This window comes from Netta rufina, assembly GCF_964035555.1.
Source record: "Netta rufina genome assembly, chromosome: 6".
Lineage (NCBI taxonomy): Eukaryota > Metazoa > Chordata > Aves > Anseriformes > Anatidae > Netta > Netta rufina.
Window position 1 is genome coordinate 33120196 of NC_140129.1, and position 16209 is coordinate 33136404.

Below are 16209 nucleotides of genomic sequence, written 5' to 3' on the forward strand. Positions count from 1 at the left end.
CTCCGGGATGGCTGTTTTGGGATGGGGATGGCTGTTTTGGGATGGGGATGGCTGTTTTGGGATGCGCAGGAGCTGGTTCAGGTGGGGTCCATCACCGGGCCCAGGTTTTCCTGTGGGTGCCTGGGGGGGCTCCACGAGGCCACCGGAGACACTGGGCCGCCTGCTGGACCCGTCCCCCTGTCCCGTGTTGGCTCCGGGATGTTTTTGGTGGCTGGCGGGGGTCTGAGTTCAGAGACGCTTTAAGGACTGGAGTGGCTGCGCCCTGTGGAGGGGACGCGTCATCTCCCCGAGGGACAGCTCCGTCGCCTCCCTGGGGACAGCTCCTGCAGGCAGGGGACAGGGCCGAGCTGTCAGTGCCCTCCGCTCACCCCCTGGGATGCCGAGCCTTCCCCATCTGGCCCCGGCTCTTCCCACACTGGGGTTTCCCAGGGCCTGGGAGCTGCCCCGGGGCCGCGTCCTGGGGAGCCGAGATTTGTGCCGGGTCCGGCTCCGTGCCCTGCTCCTGGGCTGGGGGCGTTCGTTGCTCCCCTGCCCCCTTTCTGCTGGAAAGCCCCCAGCCCCCCGAGCCCTCCGAGGGCACGCAGCCGCCCCGTGCCTCGGTTTCCTCACGCGCCGGGGGCTCTCTCCACGCTTTCCAGGAGCAGCGGGTGCAGGTGCCAGCGGCGGCTGCGTGGGGCTGAGGAGGAGCGGCCCCGGCGTGGCGCAGGGGATGCGATCAGCGGGATGCTCGGGTCGGACGTGGAAAGCTGTGTGGCCCCGGGGGGAGAAGGCAGAGGGCGAGCCCCTCGCTGCCATCCCGTCCCATCCCACCCCATCCCACCCCATCCCACCCCATCCCAGCCCCTGGCTCCAGGCAGAGCCAGCCCTGGAGTTTTTTTGGCTGGGCCCGCGGCGCGAGGACGGAAACGCAAACAGGAACGGGGAGGTGTTGGGCGAGAAAATGTCAACAGTGCCGGGCCCGGCGGCTGGCTCGTGGCCCCCCCCGGCCTGTTTGCCTTTCTGTGGGCTCGCCCCCGGCCCCGCTGCGGCCGGGGTTTCCTTACACCACGGCCCCTCTGCGCCCGGGTGTCCTGGCACTGACCACTTGCTCGCACGCCGCTGCCGGCACCCCGAGGAGGAGGAGGAGGAGGAGGCTGGAGGGAGGTGGGAGGAAGGCCAGGGGGACGTTGGGTGTGCCCCGGTTTTAGGGCAGGCCAGTGGGGGGGCTGGCAGGGTGTCGTGTGCCACGGGACAGCGCCGGCAGCCAGTGCTTCCCCATCCTTTTTTTGGCATTTTTGGGGGCAAAGCTTCGCTGCCCCCGCTCCGGCACCAGCGGGGTACCCAAGAGCCATTTTTCGGGCATGCAGGGCGGGGGACCGAGCTGTCCCCTTTTTGGGGGGACCAAACAGAAAGACCCCAAGCCGAGCCCCGTGCCCGTGCCCCTGCCACCCCCCCGCCAAGGGCACGGGGACGCCACCAGCGTCACGCGGGGCGATAAGGCCCCGACCCCGCCGCCCGCCCGGGGCCCCTTGGCACGGGGACGTGCGAGGCGCTGGGCTGGGCTGCTCGGGGAGGGGGGCAAAATTTGGATTTGGGGGTCGGGGAGGGGGGTGTGTGTCCCCCCTCGCCAGAGCCCCTTGCCTGGGGGCCCGGCTCCCGGTTGCCTTTAAGGGCGTTTTTGGGGGAGGCGAGGGGAGCGGGGCTGGGCGTGTGCGTCCGACTTGGAGCGCGCCGGAGAGAGGGAAGAGGAGAAGAAAGAGAGGGAGAAGGGAGAGGAGGGAGGGGAGCGGTGGAAAAAAGCCACCCGGGACCCCCCCCCGTCCTCCCCCAAGGCCGGGGGCCGGCGCCCCAGGGCTCCCCCCCGGCAGCCTTGGGGGTACGGAGGGGCGAGGAGGGGGGGGGGTTGCAGGGCCCCCCTCCCCGGCTCCCCTCCATCGCCGGGGTCCTGCCTGCGGGGAGCGAAACCCTTGGGCTCTCCCCCCCCTTTTTTCCCTCCCTCCCCTCCCTCCTCCCTCCCTCCTTCCTTCCTTCCTTCTCCGGGCTTGTCCCGGGGAGGGAGGGGGGCTCTGCCTGCAGTCCGCCTTCACGCCTGCCCGCCCGGGCGACGCTGGGCTCTCGCCTGCCCCCGGCCCCCCCCCCCTCCCTCCCCGGCAAACCCCCCCCCCCACCCCAACCCCAGCCACCCCCAGAGCCCCCCGGCCAGGTGAGGCTGCGCTGCCGTCCCCCTCGGATGTAGGCAGGCGAGACCCCGGATGGATTTCGGGAGCGTCATGAACCAGGTACAGCCGGGTGCCACGGCACGCGGGGGTCCTTGCCCCCCCCTTTTCCTCCCCCAAAACCCCGTTAGGGGGACAAACGCTGCGCGGGGCGGCATCTCCTGGGGGCGTGGGGGGGGGGTCCGAGCGTGACAGCCGTGCGGGGAGGGTGCTGCGTGGCTGGGGGACCCCCTCCTGCGCCCCCCTGCACACTCCGGGTTTGGGGACGCTGCTGGGGGTCGGTGCCCGGAGGGGGTCCCGCAGGGGGTGGGGGGCTCGGAGGGGGCAACGCGGGGAGCAGCGTCAAGGGAGGGGGCCAGGGAGGGGGTGCAGGGTGTGGGGGGTCCCTCCTGGGCACCCCGTGCCCCCTCTCCACGGATGTGTCCCCACGCTGGACCGGGGGGGTTTGGCAGCCGGGTCCCCTCACCGGGGGGGTCACGGGGTGGGCTGCGTGTGTGTGGGGACAGCCGGGCAGCGCAGGGGTTAATCCCCCCTCCCCGTCCTCCTGCGGGACCGTCAATGGTTAAACCCCGGGTTAATGAGTGGTGAGGGGCCTTGGGGAGGGGGGGGGGGACACCACGGTGGCCTCCTGGCCCCCCCCTTCCCACCCCGCCGCCGCCCGGGCAGGCAGAGGGTTAAATTCGCCAGGGCAGGTCCCGGCGGCGCAGATGTTTTTGGGCTGTGTTCCTGGGAGAGGAAACGGCCGAGCGAGGCATCAGCCGTTTTGTTTTTAAGGGGAAAACAACAAAAATAAAAAAAAAATAAAAAAAATAATAAAAAAAGGAGAACTGCGCAGCCCCGCGCGGGGCCGGGGTCCGTCCCCGGGTGTCCCCCCCGGCTGTGGGTGGTGGGGACAGAGCTGGCAGGGGGGCGGCGGTGGCTGCGTCCCCTGGGTGCTCGTGGAGGGTGCTGGGGTGCCCTCAGGTTTGGGGACGCGTTTTGGGGTGCCAGGGGGGACCCGAGCACGCGCCCCGTGCCCCTGCAGTGTGGGGACACGGAGAGGGCTGCGCTGTCCCTGCTGGGGCACGGCGCTGCCGGTGGCCCCCTGCTCGTCCCACGCCTCCCTGGTCAATGCCACCCCCGTGGTGGCACCCCCGGGGGACACGAGCCCCCGGTGTCCGCTTTGGAGCCTCCCTAGGGCAGCCTCTCCGCGGGCCCCCGCTCCAGGAAGGGCAGGGCCGGCGGTGACGCTTCGTGGGGCCCCACTCCTCGGGGCTGTGCTCGCCCGTGTCACAGACTTTTGGGGTCCTGAGCCTCACCCCGGGGCCTCACCCCAAACGCCGAGGGCCGGTGGCTCTGTTTGCACCCCGGTTTGTTTGGGGGAGCAGAGCCAGAGGGTTTGGCTGGTGCCACCCTCCCGCTGGCTTTGCTGTGCCCCGTGGCCAGCCTCGTGTGCCCTGTCCCTGTGGCACCCCAAAACGGTGGCGCAGGGGCACGTGGCACCCCAAAACGGTGGCAGAGCCCCCCAGGTGGCGCAGGAGGGGACGGTTTGGGCACGGGGATTGCGGCCCCATGGGGACCGGGGGGCACCCACGCGGGGATCCACTCAGCGACCAATCCTGTGCCGGGATCCCTGCCCTGGCCAATCCCGTGTGAGTATCAGGGATCCAACCAATGCCACGGGGGGATCCACGTGCCGACAGCGAGGATCCACTTGCCGACCAATCCCTGCAAGGATCCAGTCGCTGGCCAATCCCGTGCGAGGACCTCTCCATCCCAGTCGATCCCCGGGGCCGATCGGGGTCCCCGGGGGGGGACGAGAGCTCTGGGGTCCCCCCGCCCCGGTGGCTGGAGCAGGGCGCAGTGACCCCGCTCCTATCCGGGGTCCCCATGCCAGGGCAGGTGGCACCCTGGGGACGGGCGTCCCTGCGCCCACGGGTGGCAGCACCCACGGGTGGCAGCACCCACGGGTGGCGGCCAGGCTGGGAGAGCAGCCACGGGACGGGCGCTGGGGCCGCAGCCAGGCAGGCGCTGGCCTGGCGGGGCGGCCGGTGCCGAAACGTTGCCTTTTTAGGTGCTGGAGCACAGCACGGCCCTGCCCGTGGCCGGCCCCGTGCCGAGCCCGGCGCCCGCAGGAGGAGGCAGAGCAGGGCCGGCCCCGCTCCGGGGCACGCCGAGGTGCCCGTGCCGTGCTGCCGACCCCAAAGAGCCCTTTTGCATCCCAAGAATGTCCAAGGGCACGGCTTCTCCTCCTTCTCCCAGTCCGGCCGCTGCAACCCCTGGGCCGATTGCTCGAAGCCCTTCGGAGCCAGGAGCTGCCCTTATTTGGGTTAAACCCGGCTATTTTGGTTCAATCGAAACCAGCCGGAGTTGGAGGCCCCGCAACTTTCCCGCGCGTCCCCTTCCCGGCTCGGTCCCCACAGCCTGACAAGTGACACGCCACCGGGAGCCCTTGGGGCTGCCAATCCTCCCTGCCCCTATTGCCACCTTCCTGGTGGGACACCGGGGCAGGGTCCACCCCATCCAGGCTCAGCACCGTGGGGCGGCTGCGCGGCGTCCCGGCAGCTCTCCGCTGCCTTCCCTTACATGGTCCCCTCGGGTTTGCTGCCCCGAGCCACGGCGCTGGCAGGGGACGAGGACTTGTTGCCACGAGGGTGTTTACGGGGCCAGCGCCCGGAGGTGTTTGTTGGAAATAGCAGGGGGCGGTGGGAGGGGAGGGATCCTGCGCTGGTGCTGGGCCGGGCGCACGTCCCCCGCCGTGAGCTTAACCAGGCACCCGCGTGTCACCGGGGTGGCTGGCGGCCCCCGGCTGCAGCAGGGCAGCTGGGGATGTCCCCGGGCTGTGCCATGGAGCCACGGCTCTTGGAGCACTGCGGGTGCTGGTGGAAATCAGTGCTGACCCCAAGGAAGGGCGCTGCTGGGGTTTTGGGGGTTTGGGGTGGCTGTGGTGGGGTGCATGGGGACGGCGTCCCCTTGCCTTCGCCCTGCCCTGGGGTTGGTGCTCATCCTTCCCCTGTGCCTGGGCACGGGATGAATCCTTTCTGTTCCTGACCCACCTTGTGGCTCCTGTGGGGTTTTAGTGGCCTGAATCGAGGAGGCGTGCAAGGGAGAAACAGGAGCAGGGCGTGCGGGTGCTGCAAAGGGTTCGCCCCGCAGCGAGCCTCCGGGCTGGGGATCGGAGGAGAGCGCTTCCCTCCCCGGGTACCGCCAGCATCTCTTGTGCAACGGCTGCAGGGACACGGTGACGCCCAGCCCGTGGCCTCTGCCCTGCTCTGGGAGTGCCTCGGGGCCGGGCACGTGGTGGGGCCGTGGCTCTGGGAAGGGGATGCTCGGAGCAAAGCCTGGGAGCAGCGGGACCTCTGCGCTCCGGCGTCCGCCCAGCTCCTGACTCACCCCCAGCTCCTGACTCATCCCGGCCAAACTGGGGCTCCCGGCACGTCCTGCCCGCAGCTTTGCGGGACCCGGCTGAGGGGCAGAAACCCGAAAAGCAGCCGAGCACTTGCCGTGCTGGGGCGCTGAGCCCCGTTTCTCGGGATCCCCCCGCGAGCGGCTGGGTGCGGGCGCCCCGAGGCTGGCACAATGGGGTGCCCGCAGCGCACCGAGCCTGGGCAGGGTGGGGCTGGGCCGAGGGGGGGAGCGTGGCTGGAAACGTGCCGTCCTCCCGCGGGGGACTTGTTGCATAAACAGGAGATCGGCTGCGGCGGCGAGAAACGCACGCTGTGAAATTTGGGGTGGGAGCAGGGAGCGGGCAGGTGGCCGGAGGGGCGCTGAGCCCCGGGGTCGCTCCCCTTCGGATGCGGGGGTGCCACCGCTCTCAGCCTTGTCCTTTTGGGGAGGTGATGCACAGCTGGGACGTGGGGTGACGCACAGCTCGGGTGACTGTCCTAGGGGGACTGAGGATGCAAAGGGTGGGCCGGGGTGACTCCTCTCCACGCATCCTCTGGTGCCACCCCAGCCGTGTTCTGCGGGACAGTGACTGAGCCACTGAGCCACTGAGTCACCGTCCTCTTTGGCAACTGCACGTCCCACCCTCTGCCCAGCTCTTGTGGCTTCACGGGAGGGGATCGTCCTCCCCATGGCCCCGGGGGAGGCCATGTGTCTCCCCTCTGCGTGTCTCCACCGTGCCAGGGAGCGCACCGGGTGCGCTCTGGCTCCCGCCGCTACTCCTGGCACCGCAAGGGTCAGCACCGGCCCGGATATCAGACGGCTCGGGCTTGTTTATCAGAGCTCCTGGGGAAGGGAAAAACAAAAACCGCCACCCAAAGGAAGGGATATGCGTCAGCGATGGGCCTGTGTAACCCACCGGCAGCTGGGCGGGCTGTGCCACGGGCCGAGGGCCAGTGCTTGCCCGGCCCCGGGAGCAACAGCTCAGCATCCTCGCGTCCCGCAGCCCAGCCAGGGGACCCTCGGAGTCACCGCGGGTGTTTGCTGGTTGCTGGATGTCCCAGGGGCATGAAGTTTCTGCAGATGTTGTGCCAGCAGGCGGCTGGAGGCAGGGGGAGCCCCTTGGCACCCCCCAAGTGCCGGATGTGCTCCGTGCCCAACCCTTGAGGAGACATCAGGGAGCCCCCACGGGGCGTGTTGGAAACTTGGGCTGGGCTTCACCTTTGAGGAGAGGCCGGGGTCTCACGGCGGGGACCTTTCGGAAGGGCTGCGACCTGGGGGGGCGCAGGGCTTGGGGGTAGGCGGCCGCCCCGCTGCGCCTCGTTCCTCGCATTCCTGGGCAGGGCTGCCGGGCGGAGGGGTCGCGGCGGAGGGAGCCGGGCGGCAGGAATGCAAACACCGGCAGGGGGGGGGGAGAAGAAAGGCGGCTGTGTCTGCTGCAGCCCGGCAAACCTGGCCTGGGGGTGCACGAGACCCCCTGCCTTATCCCCCAAACCCCGGCAGCAGGGGACGTGGGGGTCCCTGGGGATGGCGGTGGCGCCGCCACCTGCGTGGTCCCCGAGCGTTTCCCTTCGTCTCACGGGCGCAGGGGCAGGACAGGCAGCGAGGGGCAGGGGGATGAGGGGATGGGAGCAGGGCTCGGCGTTGCCAAGCCCGGCTGAAAGCTCAGCCCCTTGCTCGCAGCCCCGCTGCCACCAGCTGGGGTGCCTCGGGGACAGGAGGGATGCTGCTGTGCCGCTGGGTCGGGAGCTCGGCTTCCGAAGGAAGGGCTGTGCTGCCCGGCTCGGGGGGCTGCTCTCTTCTCCTTCAACCCAAAAGCTCGTTTTAGCCAAGCTGGAGAGGGGCAGAAACTTAAAATGGTGTTGGGCTCCCGCCGGCCTCCTAAAACTGCCTTTCTGGGATGAGAGAGAGACAGGCGGTGGCGGTGCCTCCTGTGAATGGGAGGAGAGGTGCCGGCTGAGCACAACCCCATATTAGTCATCGGAGAATCCACCGGGGCAGGGAATTATGACCACGGACACCCCCTTGAAGCTTCTGCAGCTGAAGGAGCATCTGGAGCCTGAAAGCTTGGCGCGGAAACCCGAGGGCGGGTGGGCACGCGCCCTACCTGTCCTCAGCGCCCTTGTGTCCCGTGGCGGGGGGAGCGGAGCGGCTCCCCCTGTTCCCCCCATCGTGAGCCTCAGGAATTGGGGTTCTGGGGGTGCTGGGGTGTGGGGGAACCTGTGTGAGCATCCCTTGGGGTGTGGGGGGGGGCGTGTGTGGGGCGCAGCGTGGGGCGCAGCGCGGCCCCGTGCCGGCCCCGTCCGCGGCGGCTCGCTGCCGGAGAACATTCCAGGGAGGCTGGCGTGGGGCCAGCGCCGCGGGGCAGGGAAAGGGGCCTTTTATGGAAGCGTTTCTGCATTAGAATAAAATCATAATAATAATGCGCAGGGGAAGGGAGCGGGAGGAGGAGGAGGAGGAGGAGGAGGAGGAGGAGGAACCCCTGAACAAAACACGAAGGCGGGACGGGAACGCTCCGGCGGCTGGAGAGGGAGGGGGCACCTTTAGGATCTGGCTGCTCACAGTGGGGTTTTGCCCCCAAACCTGCTTTTTGCAGCCCGTGGCAAGGGAGGAAGAGTGGGGTGCAAGGGGTCCCCGTGCCGTGGTGCTTGGGGACCAGCCCCGGTGTGGTGTTGGGTGCCAGAGCTCATCACCTCGAGGCATCAGTGCCTGGGACGGGGCAGGGGGTGGCTTAGTGGGGTCACTGCTTCTCGGGGACACATGTGGGGAGTATAGGGGACGAGGTGCCCTGAATCGCAGCCTCTCACCACCACCAGCATCCCCAGTCCTCCACGGGGCTGCAGCAGCTCCTGGTGCTGCTCCCGGCCCCGACAAACAAGGCGCTGCCTCTCCCAGCGCGGCGTGCTGCTGCTTCCCAGCGCGCTGGGGCGCACGCAAAACCCAAGGTTAATTGGCAGTAATTGCCGCTGGTAATTAAGGTAACAATAGCTGGGCTGTTCGTCTGGCGTCTGCAGAAGTGCTCACGAGGCCGGGCTGGGTTTTGTTCCAAAAACCTGGGGCTGGGGCTGCCCCTGCCCGGCCCGAGGACGCGTGGCACTGCCCCCGGCACAGGGCGTGGGGTGTCCCCTAGTCCTCCCCTGTCACTACAGGAGCCCTCGGGACGTGACCTCGGGACGGTGCCTGTGCTCCTGCCCGTGGGTTTGGTGTCCCCATCGCTCCCTGCTGGGTGCTGGCTCTGCCCCGGGGGATGCTGCGCCCTGTCCCCTTCCCGTGCCGGGATTAATTCGTGCCCTCTCTGTTCCCTTGCAGGCTGCCACCCCGTGCGCCCCCGCGGTCAACTATGAGCTGGTAAGTGCCCCCTGCCCTGCGTGGAGCCATCCCCAGACCCCCAGAGCTGAGACTTTTTGGGGAGAGGGCTGGCACAGGCCCTGAGGAGGACAGGCGGGTGGGACGTGACCGGCTCAGGCTCTGGTGTCCCCTGGAGCCGGGGGCCTCCCCTCCCGGCTTGGAGCGGGTTTTTTGCACGCCCGGAGATGGCTCTAGCAGATGTGCCTTTGGCTGCGGGCGCCCAAGGCCGCACGTTAGCGTCCCTTGCTATTGTCACCCCTTTCTTTTGTCCCTCCCGGGGCCGTTTGTGAGCGGACGGATGTGCACAGAGCTGGATGGAGGCTGGGGGGCGTCTGGGGTGACACGAACCCAGCGTGGCAGGGCTTTGGGCAGCCTGGTACGGTGCCAGGTGCCTGCGCCCCCCCAGGGGCCCCGACCGGGCACCCCGTGGCACAGAGGGTGCTCAGCAGGGCCCCTGCCAGCTCACAAGGGCAGCGCGTGAGCAGGGCCCCCTCCGTGGTTATCTGCCCCGGGTTTAATCTCCGCCTGCACCGCCTCGGGCACTTATCGTTGGCAGAAACGTGTTGGCTCCCAGCTGGGACCGTTACTGCGGCTTCGGGAGGAAATCGAGAGGGCTTTGCCCCGCTGCCAGGGCTGGAGGTGGCAGCGCTGCCCCTATCCTTGGGGTCTGGGCACTGCTGGCCCCTGGCCCCGGCCCTTTTTCAAAGCTCCAGAGGCCGCAGGAGACGTCTCACCAAATGTACCCCTTCCTCAGCATCCCCTGCCCCGCGGGATGACCCCCCCGGGGTGACCCCCGGCCAGGCAGTGCGGGGCTCGTGCCGTTGTTTTCCCTGTTGCATCGCGGCCCTACAATGCCCAGCGCCTGCTTTGGGGGCCACGGCGGAGTCTGGGGGCTGCTTTTCTTCTTGTAAATCACCGCAGCGCTCCCTCCCCCCCCGTGGGTTGTGGGGTGAGGAGGGATGTGGGAAGCATCCAGCCCTTTTGGGGGATTTGGCCCTGGGGGACGCAGGAGGGGTGTTGGGGTGTGGGTGCTCTCCGTCCGTGACTGCAGCCCCGTGGGGGGCCAGCTGCTGCGAGGCAGGGGGGCAGTGCCCTCGGCCCCCATCAGGGCTCCGTGTCACCCCCGTGCCACGCTTGGGTTTCGAGGGATTCCCGGCTTTGAGGAAGAACGGACACGTCCTTCCCACGGGGCCGCGGGCAGGGAAGGAAACGGCACGGCGGAGCGCTTCCTAGGAAGGGCCAGAAATAGCCGGGGGGGAACTTCTGACCCCGGCCTCCACTCTCTGTGTGCGTGTGCGCGCGGCTCTCACCCTCTCTCTCTCCCGTTCTCTCCCTCTCCCTGTCTCCTTTCCCTCGTTCCCCCCCTTCTCCTCCTCCCTGTCCGCCCGCAGCCGTCCCCGGGGGAGAGCATCACCCAGCAGGCGGACACCCCGGTAAGTGCCCCGTGCCGGGGGGGCCTGGCCTCCTCCTGGAGACATCGCTGGGGATCCCTCGTGCCTGTCCTCTCGCCTCAAGCCACAACCCCTCAGCCTGCTCCCGAGGTCCCCCCCCGGTGCCGTGGGGACCCCCCCATGCCCGGGGCCGTGCCCGGGGCGAGCGGCGGAGGTGGAGGTGGCAGAGCCTGGTGGAGAGGCCCTGGAGAGGAGGCCGGTTTTTTTGCCGCAAAGCCGGCTTTCCTGTGCAAGAGCTGGGGATACGTTATTTAATCTGTGGACATGAAATTGCTAAGACAGTGTAGACAAACGCCCTGCCAAAGTCAACGCAGACGGCTTCCCCCTGCTCGCCTGCCTCCGCGCGCACCGGGGCTGGGATGGAGCAGGCCCCGATGGGGATGGAGGATGGAGATTGGCCGTGAGGAAGAGGAGGTGAGAGCCTTCCTCACCTGGGAGGCTGCTTGTCCCGTCCTTGTGGTGGTTCAGGTCATGTCTCCAGCTCTTGATGAACAGGAGAGAGGGAACCCAGGGCTGGGAAAGTCCAGCGGGGAGCCAGGAGCGCTCTTCGTCGGCTTTGCTTCTCCTGGGGAGTTTCCTGGTCTTCCTGCGCCCTTTCTTGCGGCTCACGTTTGCCCTGCAGCAGTTGGGGGCAGGTGGGACCTGTGGGTTTCGCATGGTGCCAAGAGCCTGGGGACATGCTGAGGTGACAGGAGAAGAGGCAGCTTGGGATGGGGACCCCAGGTCCCCGCTCCCGGGGGTCTCCGCGGCACCAATTCCACCCAGAGGGGCTCGGGCAGGGATGCTGAGCCCCCAGGCAGCTCATCGGGGAGGCCGTCGGCCACCCCAAGCCTCCCACGGAGCTCCACCGGGCACCGTGACCTTGACGGGACCGGCTGGGGACGCAGGAGCCGCAGCGGGAGGTGATGTTGGTTGCACGCCGCCAAACCTGCCCCGGGCTGGGTCATGTTTTGGGACCCCACGGGGTGGTGGCACGTCCCGCAGCTCTGCATCGGCCGGTGGATGGGGTTCGGGTGCTTCCTGGGGCTCGGGAGGTGCTGCCCGTGCGAGATGAGTCTTTAAAGGCCACCTGCTCGTTAGCGGGAGATACTAAAACTAATGAGGTGTGAGTGTGTTTTCCCTGAGCGGGTTTTTTTTTGGAAACCCTGCTTTGTTTTTCGGCTGAGGTCACGCAGTCGCCCAACAAACCGGCTGCAGATGAAATTCTTGAGGCCGGAGAACACGCATAAATAGAAGTTTCCTGCTCGCAGAGCTCAAACATTTCCTCCCGGCGTTCGGCGTGGTGCAGCCGGGGCCAAAGCAAACGGCGGTGCCCGGCCACGCGAGCCTCCCGCGGGCTGCAAGCCCGCCCCGTCCCCTGCTGTCCCCTGGTGCCATCGCACTGTCCCCGTCGTGCCCGGTGCTGCTGCTCATTGCTGTGCCCGTGGCGGGGGTGGCAGCGCGATGGGGTGCTTGGTGGCACCGGGATGGGGCTTGGTGTGCCGGGGATGGATGCGCCGGCCTTGGCGTTGCCCCTGGGGACGTTCGGCCCCTCCAGAGCCACGGCAGTAACTCGGTTTTCCTCTCTGTTTTTTTAGGACACCACCAAATCCCCCAGGGGCGGGCAGTCACGCCGCAAAACGTCCAGGTAGAGTCCACGTGGTCCGCGTGGGGACGGGGACCTGCGGTGGCGGGGCCACAACGACACCTGGGAGCGGGGAAAAAAAAAAAACCACGGGAAGCCCGACCCCAACCGTGCCGGCTGGGCAGTGTCACCGCGTCCCCTGGGTGCCACGTCCTGACGGCGGTCCCCTTCCCTCGCCCAGGAGCATGAGCGTGACGGCGGCGATGGAGAGCAGCTGCGAGCTGGACCTGGTGTACATCACGGAGCGCATCATCGCCGTCTCCTACCCCAGCGCGGCCGAGGAGCAGAGCTTCCGCAGCAACCTGCGCGAGGTGGCCCACATGCTGAAGTCCAAGCACGGGGACAACTACGTGGTGAGGGGCCCTGGGAAAAGGGGCTGGGGTTTTGAGAGGATTAAGGTGCTGCATCCTCGCCGCCGGCTGGTCTCGATGCCGGTGTGCTGAGCCGGAGAGGGAGGCTCTTTGCACGGAGGTGGAGGTGTTTTTTTTTTTTTGTGGGAGGGTTACCGGGGAGGAAGGTGTTCCCTCACCCTGTCTTTCCTCTTCCCTGAAGCTTTTCAATCTGTCCGAGCGGAGACACGACATCAGCAAGCTGCACCCCAAGGTGGGTCGTGCCTGCGGGGGGCACGGGGCTTTGGGGGCTGGGGAAATCTGTGGGGCCAGCTCCTGCTGCAAGCTGCTGGGGGCGTGGATGTGACCCCCGGCTGTGTCCCACCCCCCCCCCCCCTCCCCAATTCCTCACCCAGGTGCTGGATTTCGGCTGGCCCGACCTGCACACCCCGGCGCTGGAGAAGATCTGCAGCATTTGCAAAGCCATGGACACGTGGCTGAACGCGGGGGCGCACAACGTGGTGGTGCTGCACAACAAGGTGGGCTGCGGCCCGTCCCCAAAACGGGGAGGGACACGACGGGGGGGGGGGGGTCCTGAGCATGCCAAGGGATGCAGGGAGCCGGTGGCTCGTGGCTCGGTGTGCCAGCATCCTGTGGGTGCACGGTTATATGGGATGGAGCGTGGGTGCTGGGGGGTGACCCCAACCCCCGTGCTGTCCCTTTTTGCTGTCACAGGGGAACCGCGGCCGGCTGGGGGTGGTGGTGGCAGCCTACATGCACTACAGCAACATCTCAGCCAGGTGAGAGCCATACCCGGCCCCGGGGCACCCCGACCCGCTGCCCCCACGTGGGGACGGGGACGGTGCCGCCGCCTCCCTTCTCCCCTCACCGTCTCCTCGTCCCCGCAGCGCCGACCAGGCTCTGGACAGGTTTGCCATGAAGCGTTTCTACGAGGACAAGGTGGTGCCGGTGGGCCAGCCCTCCCAGAGGAGGTGGGTCCTGGGGGGGCGTTCACAGCCCGGCTTTCACCCCGTGGTTGTGCCAGGGGGCGGCGAGGGCTGCGGCACAGCCCCCGACCTCCCCATCCCGTCCCCTCCTCGCAGGTACATCCACTACTTCAGCGGGCTGCTGTCCGGCAGCATCAAGATGAACAACAAGCCCCTCTTCCTGCACCACGTCATCATGCACGGCATCCCCAACTTCGAGTCCAAAGGCGGTACGTTGCCCCCAGCCCCATCCATCCCCATCCATCCAGCCCCATCCAGACCCCGAGCATCCCTTTCTGCCCACCCCAGTGCAGCCCCGGCTGTTGCCCGTGGCCGGCGGCCCCAGCGGGGAGCGGCTGTTTGCCTTGGCTCCTTCCCTGTTTGGATTTCTCCCCCGTGACTAAGCCCTGCCCCGGCCCCTCCGCCCCGCCGGCTAACAACGTGCGCCTTCTCTCCCCCGCTGATGTCTTCCAGGTTGCCGGCCCTTCCTCAAGATCTACCAGGCCATGCAGCCCGTCTACACCTCGGGGATCTAGTAATTATCCTGGGGAAGGGGGCTCGCATCTTGGGGGGGTGATGGAGACGTCCAAGACCAAGCCCCCTGCGGTCCCGCTGCTCAGCCCTTTTGGTTCCCACCGGCCTCGGGAGAGAAAAAAAAGAGGCTCCCTGTTTTCTTAGGGGCTGTAACTGGTTATACTGGGCCGTACTGGGCTGGCCTGGGCAGTGTTGCTGTGGGGGGGGGCTGTAGTGACTCTGCACATCAGCAGAGGGAGCCTGGGGCTGTGCAGAGCCGGGGGCCGGGGACACCTCGCCCTCCCTGGGGACACGGAGGCGTTAGGGCCAGAGGGATGCTCCTCCCGTGGGGCTACAGAACGATGTGCCGTGACATGAGGCACCCTCCCTATAGCAATCCTATAGGGCTGACACCCTGCCAGCCCCCCATCCCTCATCCCCATCCCTTGGGTGCAGAGATCGCCGTGAAGAGCCCCCCCGGGGGCCTTCTTCATCCCAAAGAAGAGCTCCCCACAACTTCACCTCCCCACTCTTCACCCCCACACCATGTCCCGCTGCTGCCACCCGGGGCAGGGTCTGTGCCCCCATTCCCAGCCCCACCAGCACCAGGATCCCAAGGAGCAGGCACAGGGGAAGGCCAAGGAGCTCATTTCCCAGCTGCCCACGTCCCACTGCGGGTCCCCCCGGCGCCTGGCCCCCTTCTTCCCGCATCCCCCAGCACCAAACGTCGACACCACCGCTCGCAGGCGGCCCCCGGGGTGTTTGTGGGGTGCAGGAGGGGAAACTGAGGCAGGGAGGGCAGCTGCTGGGATGGAAAGGGGCAGGAGGAGGCAGGGTGCTGCGGGGTTTGTGCGCTGCCACCCGTGTCCACGTGCCGTCCCTCTCCGCAGCAACGTGCAAGGGGACAGCCAGACGGGCATCTGCATCACCATCGAGCCCGGGCTGCTGCTGAAGGGCGATATCTTGGTAAGGAGCCCGTCCCCCGCTGCTCCTCGTGTCCTGGGGGATCCCGGTAGCTGGGGAGGACTCGTCCTCATCCCCGTTCCTCCCGCAGCTCAAGTGCTACCACAAGAAGTTTCGCAGCCCGACCCGCGACGTGATTTTCCGCGTGCAGTTCCACACGTGCGCCGTGCACGACCTGGACATCGTTTTCGGCAAGGAGGACCTGGACGAGGCTTTCCGAGGTAACCCCGCTGCCCGCCGCGCCGCCTCCCTCCTCCCTCCTGCCAGTTTTCAGCTCCTCCTGCGGCCCCGAGGCTGCTCCCGTTGCTGGGATGCCTGGGCACCCCGCTGGTGGGGAGCGCGACCCGTCCTGGCAGCATCACCCCAAATCCGGGCATCGTTGCCCAAGGAAATCCTTTACCAGCTCCTCTCCCTGAGCTGGCCGGGGCAGCTTTGGGCACATTTTGGTTGGCGGGACGGATGGGGACGGTTCCTTTGCTCTCTCCCTGCCAGATGACCGCTTCCCCGAGTACGGGAAGGTGGAGTTCGTGTTCTCCTACGGCCCCGAGAAGATCCAAGGTACGGCTCACCCTGCGGGGAGCGCTCCCTGCCCCAAAAAGCCCAGCCCTGGGCACGCTCTGTCAGTCCAGCCGCCTGTCCCCAGGCGACCCCAAAAGCCCCAGCCAGCCACGTACACCTCGTCTGTGCGTCCTGCTGCACCCCCCAGCCCACCCGTCCCTCTTGGTGCCCCCGTTCCTATATCTACACCCCCCACTTCTCTCCCAAAAGTGGGAGAAAGCCCCATCCGTGACTCTCCTCCCTTACCCCATGTGCCTCCCCCTTTTTCCCTCGCCCCATCCCACCCGTGCCCTCATCCTCCCAGGCATGGAGCACCTGGAGAACGGGCCCAGCGTCTCCGTGGACTACAACACCTCCGACCCGCTCATCCGCTGGGACTCCTACGAGAACTTCAACATCCAGCGCGAGGACAGCGCCGAGGGAGCCTGGGCCGAGCCGCCGCTGCCTGCCAAGCACCTGGAGAAAGGTCAGGGCCGCGGGCGGCTGCCGGGGCCACCGGGGTGTTGCCGTGCCTCGGTTTCCCCATGCCGGGGACGAGGACGCCTCGCTGTCCCCTCGCTGTCTGCTTGGAGCTGGGAGAAGGTCCCCGAGCCCCCCGCTTGGCTGCTGCATGCTGGCTGCCCTCGCCTGCTCTCCAAGGACAGGGCGTGCTTGTATTTTATACATATTGAGGGTGCCGAGCCCGCGTCCTGGTGGCCAAAGCACCTGTGGCCGAGCAGATGCCTGAATTTTCCTGGCCGTCCCCGGGGCAGGGACAGCTGCGGTGCCCGGCGTCCCTGAAGGTCACCGGCTGTGCCGGATGGGAACCTGAGTGGCTTCGCCTGCCCCGTCCCCGCAGGGGTCTCGTCCTGGCAGGCTGCCTTTGGGGTGGGGGCGCAC

General features: G+C 67.9%; 1 protein-coding gene across 11 annotated transcripts in view; it reads left to right on the forward strand.

Moving 5' to 3' along the window:
- Positions 1-2181: 2181 nt before the first annotated feature.
- The window catches only part of TNS1 (tensin 1), a gene marked incomplete at its 5' end in the record, with an annotated part of 41550 nt that continues 27522 nt past the window's right edge, over positions 2182-16209 (forward strand). For 4 of the 11 annotated variants that reach the window (XM_084288877.1, XM_084288879.1, XM_084288880.1 and 1 more), the window contains 14 exons: positions 2184-2258; positions 8868-8906; positions 11935-11984; positions 12163-12334; positions 12534-12584; positions 12727-12849; positions 13046-13110; positions 13219-13302; positions 13414-13526; positions 13771-13831; positions 14700-14775; positions 14864-14993; positions 15265-15330; positions 15635-15796. In XM_084288877.1, coding sequence (XP_084145003.1) covers positions 2232-2258; positions 8868-8906; positions 11935-11984; positions 12163-12334; positions 12534-12584; positions 12727-12849; positions 13046-13110; positions 13219-13302; positions 13414-13526; positions 13771-13831; positions 14700-14775; positions 14864-14993; positions 15265-15330; positions 15635-15796 — 1219 coding nt within the window. Of the gene's footprint in view, positions 2259-8867; positions 8907-10297; positions 10340-11934; positions 11985-12162; positions 12335-12533; positions 12585-12726; positions 12850-13045; positions 13111-13218; positions 13303-13413; positions 13527-13770; positions 13832-14699; positions 14776-14863; positions 14994-15264; positions 15331-15634; positions 15797-16209 lie in introns of those variants that run through there. The other 7 variants (XM_084288874.1, XM_084288883.1, XM_084288884.1 and 4 more) reach the window with 5 other exon arrangements.